Raw genomic sequence first — 15841 nt, forward strand, 5'->3', positions numbered from 1 at the left:
GGTGATTACTACCAGTTAATCAACTGCGTTGCCCACTTCTTTTTTTTACTCAATAGGTGAACAACTGATTAGTCTTTATGGTCTAATCTGTTATGGCAAGTCAAGTCTAGCCTAGTTCATTGTCCCGTAAATATACCTTACATAGTCTCCTTTTGTGATACAGAAGAACAGACGAAGAGCTCGTTTGTGGTGGGCAAGCATATTATTTTCCTTTTTAATCACTGAACAACATCTGCAGAAATACAAGCCCTATACTATATTGTAACTTTAGCAAAATAATTCATATAATACATGTTGTACTACTTTGAAAAGAACTTCTAAATTATACATATAATATATTTCATAATTTAAATAACATTTTATTATATTTACTTATTAAATTCCAATATATAATGATAATTTTATTCAGCAATAGCATCTAACTTATTAAATAATCACAAACAGAATGCATCTGTGTAAAAACTACACAACTCTAGAAACAGGGTATTATCAGAACCTTGTCAGACACCTTCATATGAATCCAAACATAACTACTTTTCAGAGTCCTAAAATCTCTTATTCTTTTTTCCTCAGTTTATTATGATGCATTTAATCAAACATGTTTTCAATATCTGATCAACTGTAACCATCAACATTATATTTTTGAGATCTATCTGTATTGTTGAAAATAGTCATAAATCTCTCACTCAATTTACCACAAGATCACAGACAGATGAATAGGTAGGTAGGCATGTAGGTAGTAGGTAGGTAGGTAGGTAGGTAGGTAGATGATAGATACAGAGAGAGAGAGAGAGAGAGAGAGAATATGATAGATAGACACAGAAAGAGATACAACATATGCATACATTAGTTTAAGAGACATGGAAAGTGAATCTTTTGGTAAATATAAATAAATATGACCTTCTGTTGACTATATAACTTGAAATAGAATTGCAAGTCTAATACTGTTTTTTACAAACTTGGTAAATTGAGTGTTTATTTCTCTAAAGCCTTATGCTTATGTCCTCTTGTAAAGGCAATCTCTCCATAATTTCTCCACTTCAAAATGAATTTTCATACATGTACATTATTTTACAGTGATACATACTTCTCTCTTTATAGTATTCATCAAATTATACTTAATTGATAATACACTATTTGTGGTTGTTACCTTCTAGAGTTCAATGTGATTCTTAGTTTATTTTTTATTTATTATTTTTTTATTTACATTTCAAATGTTATCCCCCTTCTGGGTTTCCCTCCATAAACCCCCATCCCATCTCCCCTCCCCCCGCTTCTATGAGAGTGCCACTTACCCACCCACTCCTGCCTCACCATCTTAGCATTCCTCTACACTGGGGCATCAAGCCTCCACAGAACAAAGTTCCCCCTCCCATTGATGTAAGGGGCTATGCTACATATGTAGCTGGAGCCATTGGTCCATCCATGTGTACTCTTTGGTTGGTAGTTTAGTCCCTGGGATCTGTGGGTGTTTTGTTTGGTTGATATTGTTGTTCTTCCTATGGGGTTGCAAATCCCATCAGCTCCTTCAGTCCTTTCTCTAACTCTTCCATTGGGGACCCCATGCTCAGTCCAATGGTTGGCTACAAGAATCTGCCTCTGTATTTGTCACACTCTGGCAGAGGCTCTCAGGAGACAATGATATCAGGCTCCTGTCAGTAAGCAGTTCCCTGTATCCTCAATAGTGTCTGGGTTTGGTGACTGTATATGTGATGGATCTCCAGGTGGGGCAGTCACTGGATGGCCTTTCTTGCAGTCTCTGCTCTACTATTTGTCCCTGTGTGTCCTTTAAACAGGAACAATTCTGAGTTAACGTTTTGCAGATGGGTGAGTGGCCCCATCTGTCAACCAGGAGCCTTGCCTAACTTCTGGATATGGTTTCTACAGGTTCTCTCTCCCCTTTGTTGGATATTTAATCTAATGTAGTTCTACGTTTTAAAATGCTATAAAATAGAAAGACTTTTTTGTATTACTTTGTCAATTATTGAATTTCAAACACTCAAAAAGGATTAAACAACTCAACCTAAAGGATTCTTCAATTCATTATACATTTTGTCTACAGAATTCAAAGCATATGATGATATTCTACTAACAAGCATGATTTTAAAGGCATTTAACACAAATAGACAATATGACTAACACAAATTAAATTAGTAAAAAAATGTAGAAAAATTCCCTGAAAATATAGACTTGAAAATCAAATTAGAACCATAGAACTCCAAAATCACAGAACATTGATTTATGTGAAATGGATATTATGAGTGTCAATAAGGACAATAAAATAGAAGTTTTAACAATTATTGAAACAATATTAAGTGGAAACTTAATAAAAAGACAATGATTGTTTTTCAATAAGAATGACTGAAGATTTAGAAAAAGGGTTGACTTTGGAATCATCATTGTTTCATTGTTATAAAAAAAGAATATGGAGAATTGAAATTGTCTTTTAGTATAATTCATTTGGCAAAGTATTACTGGAAGTATACTAAATGCCAAGTGATAATCTGTGCACCAGTGACTTGGTAACACTTTCTTTTTTAAAAAGTTACTAACATTTGTTTGTTTTTATGTACATACACATTTGTGGGTAGATAGGTGGATGAGAGGGGTACATGTACCACGCAGCACATGTGGAGAACAGAGAACAACTTTCTACCATATCAGTCCTAGAGTTTGACCTTTGATCATCAAGCTGAGCAGCATATGCCTTTACCAACTAAGCCATCTTGCAAACAGCTTGATATTTTTTTATTTTAGTGAATATACTAATACTAATTTGAACTAGGTTTTCCAAGAAACAAACCTCAGAATGATAGAGGAAAATGTGATTTATTTGTAAGGTAATCAAATAAATTACCCGTAGGGGAGTGGAACAGAGATAGGGAAAGAAAGAAACTAAGGAAGCCAGTTATTTTGGAGGCTGTTGTTTTTAACAGTTGTTCAGCATTTCTAAGGGAACTCTGAGAGAATAGTGGAAAATACTTTTCATAGTTTTTACCTGAAAGCAACAAGGGCAGGGATCAAGGAGTAGCTTTCTTCCAACTTTTGTCTGCCATTGCCTTAATACTGCTACTGGGGCTTTAATTCTCCCTGAAAGTCTGTTCAAGACAAGAGAAATCCTTCATGCTTGTATTAATGCAAGTGCTTGCTAATGAGTACTCAAGGAAAGTACCAAAGGTATATAGATTGGTCACTAGCAGCATCCATTACAAATCCCTCGCCTTGCAAGTAAGGTGTCTACTATGTAGAGTGAGAGATTGAAAAGTAAATCTATAAATCGCAGTAGTGTGTAATAAGAATCCATGGCTGTACAAATGTTGATCAGGAAAACTCTTCATATATAATAATGATATTTGAATATGCAGTTAGTTATCAAAGATATACCTAGAAGGAAAATGTTATATCTTAAACCATAGATATAAAAAACTGCTCACAAAAAAACCTCATGAATAATTTGTTATCTAGAGACCTCTTTGAAATGTCAAATTTATCATAAAAAGAATTGGAATAGGAAAAGGCAAAGATATTGTGCCCAAAATGTATTGATACCTATAAGAATCATGGACTCATATCATCTGGATATTATTACAATGTTGGTAATATTTGGTATAAAATCTCCTTCACAGTGGCATATGCATCAAGTATATTTGTCCAAATGTCCTTGTTAGTATGTATAAAGATCAATGTCTTCTCTTATTTGTTCTCATTTGAACATGAAGGCCAGAGCACAACCTCCGCAGCCATTCCCCAGGTGTTTTCCACCATTTCTTTGAAACAAATTCTCTCTTTAATTTGAAACATCACTAAGTAAGACAGACTAGCTACCCAATGAGCTCATTGAGCCTTTGTCTGTTTCCCATCTTGATTCTGGCTTTGGAATATCCAAACATAGATCCTTACACTCACAAGTAAGTGCTCAAGCCCTTCAGTACCTCTCTAAGAAATAATAGTTATTTGATACCAGAATCTAAAATTGAATTTATAGTTCTAAACATAGCACCAATATTCTAGTTTATTTGCATGCAAGTAATTTAATAGAAAGTAAAATTTGCCACTTGAGTGAAGAAATCATTTTATTAATTATTCTACCTATCCCAGTCATAGCACTTTGGATATTTTTAATGAAAAATATACATGTGCAATGGCATTTAGATCTTAAATTCCACTGTCTTCTCTTCCGTAGTACTTACTCTCCTTTATTTTTCCTTTCATTCCAGTTGAAAGAATTCAGATTCAGTGGGATGAGGTACAAGAACAGCTGCAGAACAGGAGACAACAGTTGAATGAAATGTTAAAGGATTCAACACAATGGCTAGAAGCTAAGGAAAAAGCTGAAGAGGTCATAGGACAGGCCAGAGGCAAGCTAGACTCATGGAAAGAAGATCCTCACACAATGGACGCAATCCAAAAGAAGATCACAGAAACCAAGGTTAGTGTCAAACATATCTTTTTAAAAATAAAATACTTGTTATAGAAAATGAAAGCATGCCATAGCTTAAAATTTAATGGTTTTTAGTGAAAATTACATTTAAAAAATGAAAACTGGAACTCTTGCTTTTATTGTTTGTTTTTGAGACAGAATTCTCTTTTTTTATTGGTTAACTTTATTTACACTGCAAATATCCCCCTTCTGGGTTCCCCTCCACAAAACTCTATCCCATCCTCCCTCCCCCTGCTTCTATGAGGGTGCTCCCCAACCCACCCACTCACTCCTACCTCACCACCCTGGCATTCCCCTACACTGGGGCATGGAGCCTTCACAGGACCAAGGGCCTTCCCTCCCATTAATGTTAAATAAGTCCATTCTCTGCTACATATACAGCTGGAGCCATGAGTCCCTCCATGTATATTCTTTGGTTGGTGGTTTAGTCCCTGGGATCTTGGGAAGTCTGGTTGGAAACAAAATCTCAAACTCAAAATCCTCAAGATTACAGATGAGTGCCACTACACCTACCTGTCTAAAATTTTGAGACACAGTGCAGATTAGAAGAAAATTGATGGCCCACTGTAACCTTAAAGTTAACTTTTGTCTTATAGTGTGAACAAAGTTTGTTAGTTTTGTTTTTCTTTAGTTAATACAGGGTCTTGCATAGCCTATTTTTGCCTTCACTCCTGATCTTTCTGCCTACATCTCCTGGAATTACAGACCTGTGTGTTTCCAACATGCTAAATTTCTTTTGGGGGCTGAATTCAAGAATTCCCCTATTCACTCTACTAAGTGAGATAAATCCCTGCTTAACACCTGGATTTTACTCCACTCTATTCTTTTAAGAACACTTCAAAGATAATATTCACTCCATACTTCTATAGTAGTATGATGTTAACAATATTCATCATTAATCTCTTTTTAGGAAAAGTAATAAATATATTCCCCCTTATCTCACTGGCTCTAACTAGATTAGGGAGTAGGTGGATATCAGAAAAGGTATAAGGGGAAATTATACTCTCACTTTCTTCCCCCATTCTCTGATGTTAGCACAGCATTTTCTATGTCTTTTATTCTTCCTTCTTTTTTTCTTTTCTTAAAAAACATTAGAAATATCTTTCCACTTAGAGTTTAGCACTCTCTAGGCTAAAAGGAAAAGGTAAAGAAATAAAGTGAATTCATTTTATCAAGTACCATGCTTGATGCTTTATATACATATAATGATAAGATTTCAAATTTTACATGTATTGGCCATCTGAGATATTAAATGCTAAACAGTGGATATTGTTAAGAGATATTTTCTTTTAGCCAGTAAAATAACATAGTTGGAAGGTGTGTATGGTTGGATATTTGATCAAAAACTCTCCACTTTTTTCTTCACTCCATCAGAAAGTCTTTCTGGTAGGCAAGGATCTGAAGCTGAAACAAGTTATGTTACCTAAGAAAAAATGTAATATTTTTGGATAATGTATTTTTTTAAATTTCTAAAATATCTCATTTCCAAGGTAGTCTGTTTATATTGTATTAAGTTGTATTGAGAAATAAAACCTGAGATATCAAGAATATAATACAATCAAAATTAATAATAATTGATTTGTTAGTTACAGTCTATTAGAAGCTGATAAATCCTTTTTCTACAATTTCTGTCCAACTGGTCACTTGGGAATAAGCTTTTCTAGTTTTTTTTTAAACTATTGTTTTAAACATACAGGTTGCCATAAAGCCACTGAGAATGTGCTCATTTAGTTGATGAATTTTATGGAAGGTCTAGTATTTCTACCATGTCTCACTGACCAAATCTTTTTCCCAGTTAATTTCAGATACACTGAATGGTATTAATAAGCTTTTAGCCAATCTTCATCAAAGCTACTATGTTAGAGGATCTAAGCTGCTATGAAGTTAAGATCTTTGGTATAAAAAAATTCCAGAAAGCCATGTAGGATTTTAAGACTCATTATGCCCTCTATTATTATTAATTTCCTGATACAGATACATAAGTAATTTCTAATAATTGTTTTCTTAATTCTTAGTCTGACTATTTGAAATTCAATCCACATGGTTATTCTTGATTGCTCTGGTCATATCTATAAGTTAGTGTACTACGAATTTCACAGATCATAAAAAGTTTTAATGGGTACAAAATTATCACAAAGAGGGTTTGAGATAGACAGGGAAAATGAGATATAAATAGTGCTATATTTGACTCTAAACAATGACTATCGAAAAAATAATTTTTCCCTGAGAGAATCACAAGGGGTGTTAGGAATTATTAGGGTGAAATAAGTAGCTGTTTAAAAAGACTAAATGAAAATAAAATATAGAAGAAGAAAACAAAACAGTTTATATATCTGAACAAACGTTTTTAAAAGACCTAATACAATGCAGTATTTTATTATAATTAGTATCCTGTTCAAGAGTTTTAAAAATGTCTTTGAGTAGTAGTGTTCTGTCTACTTCATCAAAATGACTCAGCCATTATCTATACAGATTGTAGGTATTGTCTTCTTTTAGAAATTTAATGATAGGCATGGCTGTCACAGTAAATATATGGTCATAAGGCAGACGATAATGATAGCCAAAACATATTCTTACCCACCTCCTCCCCTGAATGGTATAAATGAATAGCAAAACAATCCTATTTCTAATACTAAAGTTGAGTGTTTTTTGTATGCTAAAAACCGTTAATCATTTTAAATTCATTCTTTTAATTAGTTCTCTCAGTCACTTCTTATGAAAAGTGCCCCCTTTTAGCGGTATGAGAAGACTGAAGGCTAATGAGGTTCAGTAACTTCTTTTGATAGGAATAGGGATATGGAATAGGAATTTGTATCAATTATTATTGTAGATGACTTTACACAATTTCTTCTCCACTCACTTTCTGTGTAAATAAAACATATTGACAAAACATTATGAGGCTCAGAAAGAGACAACAGTAATTATTCATTGACAAATAAGATATTATTGATAAGCCAACTGGCTGAAAAAGAAAGTAACTCAATAGTATAATATGGGAAATTTTTCACAGTATTTTCTACTCTGAAAAACTGAAGAGAATTTCAAATTATATTCATTTAGACAAAACAACTATTTTTAATTCTTTGCAAAGTTGGGGAACAAATAAAAGATCTTTTCATAGCTAAATGTATTTTCACTACTGAGAGATGCTGGCAGGCTTATCATTTACAATTTTCTTTTAAGGAAACTTTTTGGAAATAGATATAAGCAGACACTGAATACGTCTCTCTCCTAATAAAGTATTGCTGCATTTGTTTTCCTCTGATTCCAAGAGAACCTACTAGTCTTCCCAGAACCTTATTGAATTTGGAGAGACAGGGATATAGCAGTCAGCATCCGTTACTGATGATGACCCAATCTACTCTTAGTAAATAGCTGTCAATGATTTCAAATGCTAACACAATTCTATGATTTTTTATACATTTTTTTGTTTTTCCAAGACAAGGTTATTCTGGATTAACAGCCTTAGCTTTCCTGGAACTTGTTTTGTAGACCAGCATAGCCTCAACCATGCAGAGATCCAAACTGCTTCCAACTCCTGAGTGCTAGGATTAAAGGCATGTGCCACCATGCCCAGGAATCTTTTTAGTACTTTAGATAAATCACCATACTTGAATTTTACTGATCCTGATTCCCAGGAATCTAGATGCATTATTGATTTTTAATCTTTAATCTCTTCTAACTATTATGTACAAGATCAATTATTCTAATAATGTGTATAAATTTTTAAATTTCTGAATTTTCAGTTTAGTGTTTTCACATGGTTTTTCACCATTTTATACTTTTTAGTTATTATCATTTTTAATTCTTTATAGCATTTCAATAAGTTCCATCTTTAACTCTTACCTTTCTTATTTGATATTTTAAAACTAACCACCTCTTGGTTAAAAAAAATAATGAGAAGCAATTGTATAAATAGTACCATATTCACATAGTAGAAATCACATATGAAATGGCATCTGGGAAAGCCCATCTTAAAAACATGGTCAGGATAGAAAGCGACAGCAGTAGGAGAACATTGGTCAGGCAGAAAAACAGACTCCAGATGGTCTATTCTACGAATTACTAATTAGTGAGTTATGATAAACTATACATAATCTATTTGTATATTCTCTCTTTGCTGTATAAACCATTAATTTCATGAAATAAAGATGTGCATTTGATATTCAGATTATTTTAATTAACCATATCTTATTTGATCTTCTTAGGATAGGTATAAATATGTTCTCTTTCAAGAGACAGACGTTACAAAACCACCCCCCAAAGCAAAACACACACACACACACACACACATACACACACACCACACACACAGGATTCCACTCTAAACAAAATTCCTGCCAATAAGTCATAACCGAATCCTGTGAGAGATGATGCCATTTAGAACTTTCAAAAAAAAAACAAAAGTAGTATGACAATGGCACCTGAAACTGCCAGCACTGATCATACTAGGATTTATTTCATTTGGCACAAACTTGGTTGAGTTCACAGCCTATTCACGAGACTAAGATTGGACCAAACTTGGCCATGGGATCTTTGGAAAAATTATTTCTTGATCATTTTGAACTTTCTTTTCCAGTGGCAATAAAGATTTGGCCAGGCTCACACTTTCCATTTATTTTTTTCCTTTCAGCTTTTGAAAAAGAAATTCCTTTTTTTTGTCTGCTCTGTGATTGTTTTTGTGTCAAATTCAGCATAAAAGCTTTTCAAACGTGACAGTATTAGCTGTTTTGTGCTTGGGTGAGCTAAGAGTACATGAATTCAATAGAGAAGTGAAATCTTGTTTGAGCCTTGCTGATTTGGCTATTTAATACTTGAAACTATTTGAAGAGAGAAAACTAATAACTTTCAATTATTAAATAAACATTTCCTAGGCTGAGAAAGCCTATGTTTTAAATGCATCTTTTACTGGACCATAGATACATTATAATTGTAATTAATTTTCTTACTAAAACCTGTTCTATAATGTACCTATACTAGCCACTTTAAAATCACAAATTATTTCAGTAGAAAATAAAGAAATCAGGGGGAATTTTTTGATAAACTCAAAGGGTGCATTATCATTTTAAGTGTATGTGTGACATATGAGACAGTATTCTATCTGTATTACAGGTATGTACAATGATAACTGGATTTTTATATATGTTAAACATACATACTTTGATATATATGGATATATGTATGCATGTATGTATATTAGAGTCACAAAGTTGACTGAAACTTGTAATTTGACAATGTGACTTCTAATCTAATAATGAAAAACATTGTCTAAGACCATCTTTTCAGAACCTACCATCTGGTCATGCATTTTAAAACTCCCCTTTTTTCTCTCGGTAACACTGCCAAATGAAGAAGAATCAATAAGCTAATAGTCCTTTTCTTCTGAAAGCAAAATTAGGAAGCCACTAAACTGAAAACATAGAGAATATACCTTAGATCTCTGATACAACATAACTAATATCAGGGTACTTTCCCCTGTTACTCACATACATATTTAAGACAGAGTTTCCATGTCTTGTCTTCTTTACACTCGGACAACATCATTATTTTAGCTAGGTTTCACAGTTGAACTCTTTCATTATTTGAAAATATATTGTGCTGACTCTAGAAATCCACTCATCTAAAAAACAAATGGAAGAGAGTTGTAGAAATTCTCTTCTAAACTTAGAAAATTAACCAAAAATTATAGTCTCTGGCGTGTTATACTTCCACAGTAGTCTTGAGGATTAGCAGCCTTAGAACCTTTGGGAAAAATAAAAACAAAACTAGATGGAGAATCCAGTCTTTATTTGACCTGCTAACTCTCTACGAAAAGACATCCAGTCATGTTCATAATACAGTTAATTCGTATAACACTATATATTGACAGTGATGTTCATTGAGGTTTAGGGAAAAAAGTTATAAATGGGCATCTGGGGATTAAGATGTTCATATAGGGGCTTGGAAAGCTCTGGCATATGTGGGGAGAGTGGAGAAAGTCTTGGCCATGTATCCACAAATATAGGTCAATTAAAAAACTTGTAAACAAGCACCACATGGAAATGCTGTCTTTGAAAGCACAACAGCTAGCATAAACCAGTCACGATGAATGTGCAATAGATATAATCCCTTCTGAGATAAAGAAAAATAATATAAAAATACATAAAGCAAAAATTGAAAAAATAAAGTAATATGAGATTCAAGAAAATGTAGCTGGCTGTTTCTCTTTTTAAGAACAGATTGAGTATCTGGACAGATAAACAAGGGAAGATACTTGAAAAACACTATAATCTTACAAACTGTAGTAGCCATCTCTACAATTATCTATACATTATTAGCAGAATTCATATTATTCTCAATTGCAAAATAAATCCTCTTCAAGATAATCCACTAAGAGATGAAAATTCTATAATATAAATTTTCAGATTATGAAATAAAATTGAAGGTAAATAGCTAGAACACACTGAAGAGTTTGCAAATACGTGAAAATTATATACTGCATACTAATGGAACCACTGCACTAGAGAAAAAAATCTTATTAAAATTAAAACTACCTTTAGAAAAATGGAAATAAAAACACATGATCCCGAGGCCTCTGTAAGAGTGAAGTGTGTGACATTATGTTCTATGAAAAAAGATAAGAAGAATCTCAAATCAATAGCCACCTTTCCTACCATTGGAAGCTACAAAAAGAAAAAAATTCTAATGTTAGCATAATAGATGCTATAGTGGAAATAACAAAAGAAAGAAAATTAATTCAATACAGAAAGTTTTAGAACTGTGTTTACGTGCAGCAGACAGAACTCTTTTTGCTAAAATGAAAAAAAAAAGGCTCAAATTACTAATTGTAGGTATGAAAGAGTATATTGTTATTAATTTTATGTAAATAAAATTGAATATTAAAGAATGTTATGAACAACTGAAGAAATAACACAATTAACCTGTAATAAGAAAAGGAAAGGATAGGTTTACGTTTTTCAAAAATTGAAAAACTCATGTCAAGGGGGCTTGAAAAGTGAGTTCAACCAAGTTTTTAAAATAATAATTAATCTCCATCTTTTACAAACTCTTCCAAAAGTAGAAGTAATAATACTTCCCAATGGAACATAGTATACCTTCCTCCCCTGCCTGGTCCTGTGGGCTGGGGCAGACACAGAGTTGGTTTGCTCCTGTCCTGTGGAGATACTGACTCCTGAGTCATCCTAGAGGAGCCACTGCACTCAGAGCAGCCGGTAAGAACTCCATCTCACTCCCTAAGCCCCAGAGATACATCTGGGAGCCAGGGACATTCAGGGCACAGCAGCTACCCAAACCCCGCCCCTCCGGAATTCCACTTCCCTTCCTCCCCTGCCTGGTCCTGTGGGCTGGGGCAGACACAGAGTCGGTCTGCTCCTGTCCTGTGGAGATACTGACTCCTGAGTCATCCTAGAGGAGCCACCGCACTCAGAGCAGCCGAGGAGCCACTGCACTCAGAGCAGCTGACACTGAGTTGATCTACTCCTGTCCTGTGGAGATACTGAATCCTGAGTCATCCTAGAGGAGCCACTGCACTCAGAGCAGCAGACACCAAGATTAGGATCATAAGACTACAGAGACATCTGGACTCTGAGGAGCTCTGCAACAAGCAAGATAACTGGAAATACAGACTCCAGTCTTACACAGTGAGGGCAGGCAACACTAGAGTTAACCAGATGGCGAAAGGCAAGCACAAGAACATAAGCAACAGAAACCAAAGTTTCTTGGCATCATCAGTACCCAGTTCTCCCAATATAGCAAGCCCTGAACACCCCATCACACCTGAAAAGCAGGATTCAGAATTAAAATCACTTCTCATGATGATGATAGAGGATTATAAGAAGGAATTAAGTAACTCCCTTAAAGAAATACAGGAGAGTACAAGTAAACAGATAGAAGCCCTTAAAGAGGAATCACAGAAATCCCTTAAGGAAATGCAAGAAAACACAAAGAAGGAATTAAACAAAAACATTCAGGATCTGAAAATGGAAATAGAAACAATAAAGAAAGCTCAAAGGGAGACAACCATGGAAATAGAAAACTTAAGAAAGAGATCAGGAGTCACAGACGCAAGCATCACCAACCGAATACAAGAGATAGAAGAGAGAATCTCAAATGCAGAAGATACGGTGGAAAATATTGGCACAGTTGTCAAAGAAAATGAAAAACACAAAAAACTCCTAACTCAAAACATCCAGGAAATCCAGGACACAATGAGAAGACCAAACCTAAGGATAATAGGTATAGATGAGAATGAAGATTCCCAACTTAAAGGGCCAGTAAATATCTTCCACAAAATTATTGAGGAAAACTTCCATAGCCTAAAGAACAAGATGCCCATAAACATACAAGAAGCCTACAGAACACCAAATAGACTAGACCAGAAAAGAAATACCTCCCATCACATAATAATCAAAACATCAGATGCACAAAACAAAGAAAAAATACTAAAAGCAGTAAGGGAAATAGGTCAAGTAACATACAAAGGCAGACCTAAAAGAATTACACCAGACTTCTCACCAGAGACTATAAAAGCCAGAAGAGCCTGGACTGACATCATACAGACCCTAAGAGAACACAATTACCAGCCCAGATTACTATACCCAGCAAAATTCTCAATCACTATAGATGGTGAAACCAAGATATTCCATGACAAAACCAAATTTGCACAATATCTTCCCACAAACTCAGCACTTCAAAGGATAATTGATGGAAAAGGCCAACACAAGGAGGGAAACTACAACCTAGAAAAAGCAAGGAAGTCATCTTCCAACAACCCCAAAAGAAGATAACTATACAAACATAACTTTACCTCTAATAGCAAAAATACCAGGAAGCCACAATCACTTTTACTTAATATCTCTTAACATCAATGGTCTCAATTCCCCAATAAAAAGACGCAGACTATCAGACTGGATACACAAACAAGACCCAGAATTTTGCTGCATACAAGAAATGCACCTCGGTGACAAAGACAGACACTACCTCAGAATAAAAGGGTGGAAAACAATTTTCCAAGCCAATGGTCACAAGAAACAAGCTGGAGTAGCCATTCTAATGTCAAATAAAATCGAATTTCATCCAAAATTAATCAAAAAACATAAGGAAGGACACTTCATACTCATCAAAGGAAAAACCTACCAAGGTGAACTCTCAATTCTGAACATCTATGCTCCAAATGCAAGGGCACCTACATACATAAAAGAAACTTTACTAAAGCTCAAAACACACATTACACTTCACACAGTAATAGTGGGGGATTTCAACACCCCACTCTCAGCAATGGATAGATCATGGAAACAGAAACTAAACCGAGACACTTTGACATTAACAGAAGTTATGAACCAAATGGACTTAACAGACATCTATAGAACATTTCATCCTAAAACAAAAGAATATACCTTTTTCTCAGCACCTCATGGTACCTTCTCCAAAATAGACCATATAATTGGTCACAAAGCAGGCCTCTACAGATACAAAAAGATTGAAATAATCCCTTGCATCTTATCAGATCACCACGGACTAAGACTGGTCTTTAATAATGACAAAACCAATGGAAAACCCACATGCACATTGAAACTGAACAACTCTCTACTCAATGATGACTTGCTCAAGGAAGAAATAAAGAAAGAAATTAAAGACTTTTTAGAATTCAATGAAAATGAGGACACATCATACCAAAACTTGTGGGACTCCATGAAGGCAGTGCTAAGAGGAAAACTCATAGCTCTAAGTGCCTACAAAAAGAAACTGGAAAGAGCACACACTAACAAGTTGACTGCACAACTAAAAGCTCTAGAACAAAAAGAAGCAAATACACCCAGGAGGAGTAGAAGGCAGGAAATAATCAAACTCAGGGCTGAAATCAACCAAATAGAAACTGAAAGAACAATACAAAATATCAATAAAACCAGGAGTTGGTTCTTTGAGAAAATCAATAAGATAAATAAACCGTTAGCCAGATTAACCAGAGGGCACAGAGACAGTATCCAAATTAATAAAATCAGAACTGAAAAGGGAGACATAACAACAAAAACTGAAGAAATTAAAAAAATCATCAGTTCCTACTACAAAGGCCTATACTCAACAAAACTGGAAAACCTGGAAGAAATGGACAATTTCCTAGACAGATACCAGGTCCCAAAATTAAACCAGGAGCAGATAAACCATCTAAATAGTCCCATAAACCCTAGGGAAATAGCAGCAGTCATTAAAAGTCTCCCCACTAAAAAAAGCCCAGGACCAGATGGTTTTAGTGCTGAATTTTATCAGACCTTCAAGGAAGACTTATACCAATTCTCTTCAAACTATTCCACAAAATAGAAACAGAAGGAACACTACCCAATTCGTTCTATGAAGCTACAATTACACTCATACCCAAACCCCACAAAGACCCGACAAAGAAAGAGAACTTCAGACCAATCTCCCTTATGAACATCGATGCAAAAATACTCAATAAAATTCTAGCAAACCGAATCCAAGACCACATCAAAACAATCATCCATCATGATCAAGTAGGTTTTATCCCAGGAATGCAGGGATGGTTCAATATTCGGAAATCCATCAATGTAATCCACTATATAAACAAACTCAAAGAAAAAAACCACATGATCATCTCACTAGATGCTGAGAAAGCATTTCACAAAATTCAACATCCCTTCATGATAAAAGTCTTGGAAAGATCAGGAATTCAAGGCCCATATCTAAACATAGTAAAAGCAATTTACAGCAAACCAGTAGCCAACATCAAGCTAAATGGAGAGAAACTTGAAGCAATCCCACTAAGATCAGGGACTAGACAAGGCTGCCCACTCTCCCCCTACCTATTCAATATAGTACTGGAAGTCCTAGCCAGAGCAATTAGACAACAAAAAGAAGTCAAAGGGATACAAATAGGAAAGGAAGAAATCAAAATATCACTATTTGCAGATGATATGATAGTATACTTAAGTGACCCCCAAACTTCCACCAGAGAACTCCTAAACCTGATAAACAACTTCAGCAAAGTGGCTGGTTATAAAATCAACTCAAATAAATCAGTAGCCTTCCTCTACATGAAAGATAAACAGACTGAAAAAGAAATTAGGGAAATGACACCCTTCACAATAGTTGCAAATAATATGAAATACCTTGGTGTGAATCTAACCAAGCAAGTGAAAGACCTGTACGACAAGAACTTCAAGTCCCTGAAGAATGAAATCGAAGAAGATCTCAGAAGATGGAAAGATCTCCCATGCTCATAGATTGGCAGGATTAATATAATAAAAATGGCCATCTTGCCAAAAGCAATCTACAGATTCAATGCAATCCCCATTAAAATCCCAACTGAATTCTTCACAGAGTTAGAAAAGGAAACTCTCAAATTCATATGGAATTACAAAAAATCCAGGATAGCGAAAACTATTC

The 15841-nt window shown here is 34.7% G+C and overlaps 1 protein-coding gene across 4 annotated transcripts in view; it reads left to right on the plus strand.

The window, feature by feature from the left end:
• The window catches only part of Dmd (dystrophin), a 1212244-nt gene that overhangs the window by 616829 nt on the left and 579574 nt on the right, over positions 1–15841 (plus strand). For all 4 annotated transcript variants that reach the window (XM_028765040.1, XM_028765041.1, XM_028765042.1 and 1 more), the window contains one exon: positions 4218–4429. In XM_028765040.1, the coding sequence (XP_028620873.1) occupies positions 4218–4429 (212 nt within the window). The remainder of the gene's footprint in view (positions 1–4217; positions 4430–15841) is intronic.

The sequence above is a fragment of the Grammomys surdaster genome, unplaced genomic scaffold (genome assembly GCF_004785775.1).
Source record: "Grammomys surdaster isolate TR1022 unplaced genomic scaffold, NIH_TR_1.0 148, whole genome shotgun sequence".
Taxonomy (NCBI): Eukaryota; Metazoa; Chordata; class Mammalia; order Rodentia; family Muridae; genus Grammomys; species Grammomys surdaster.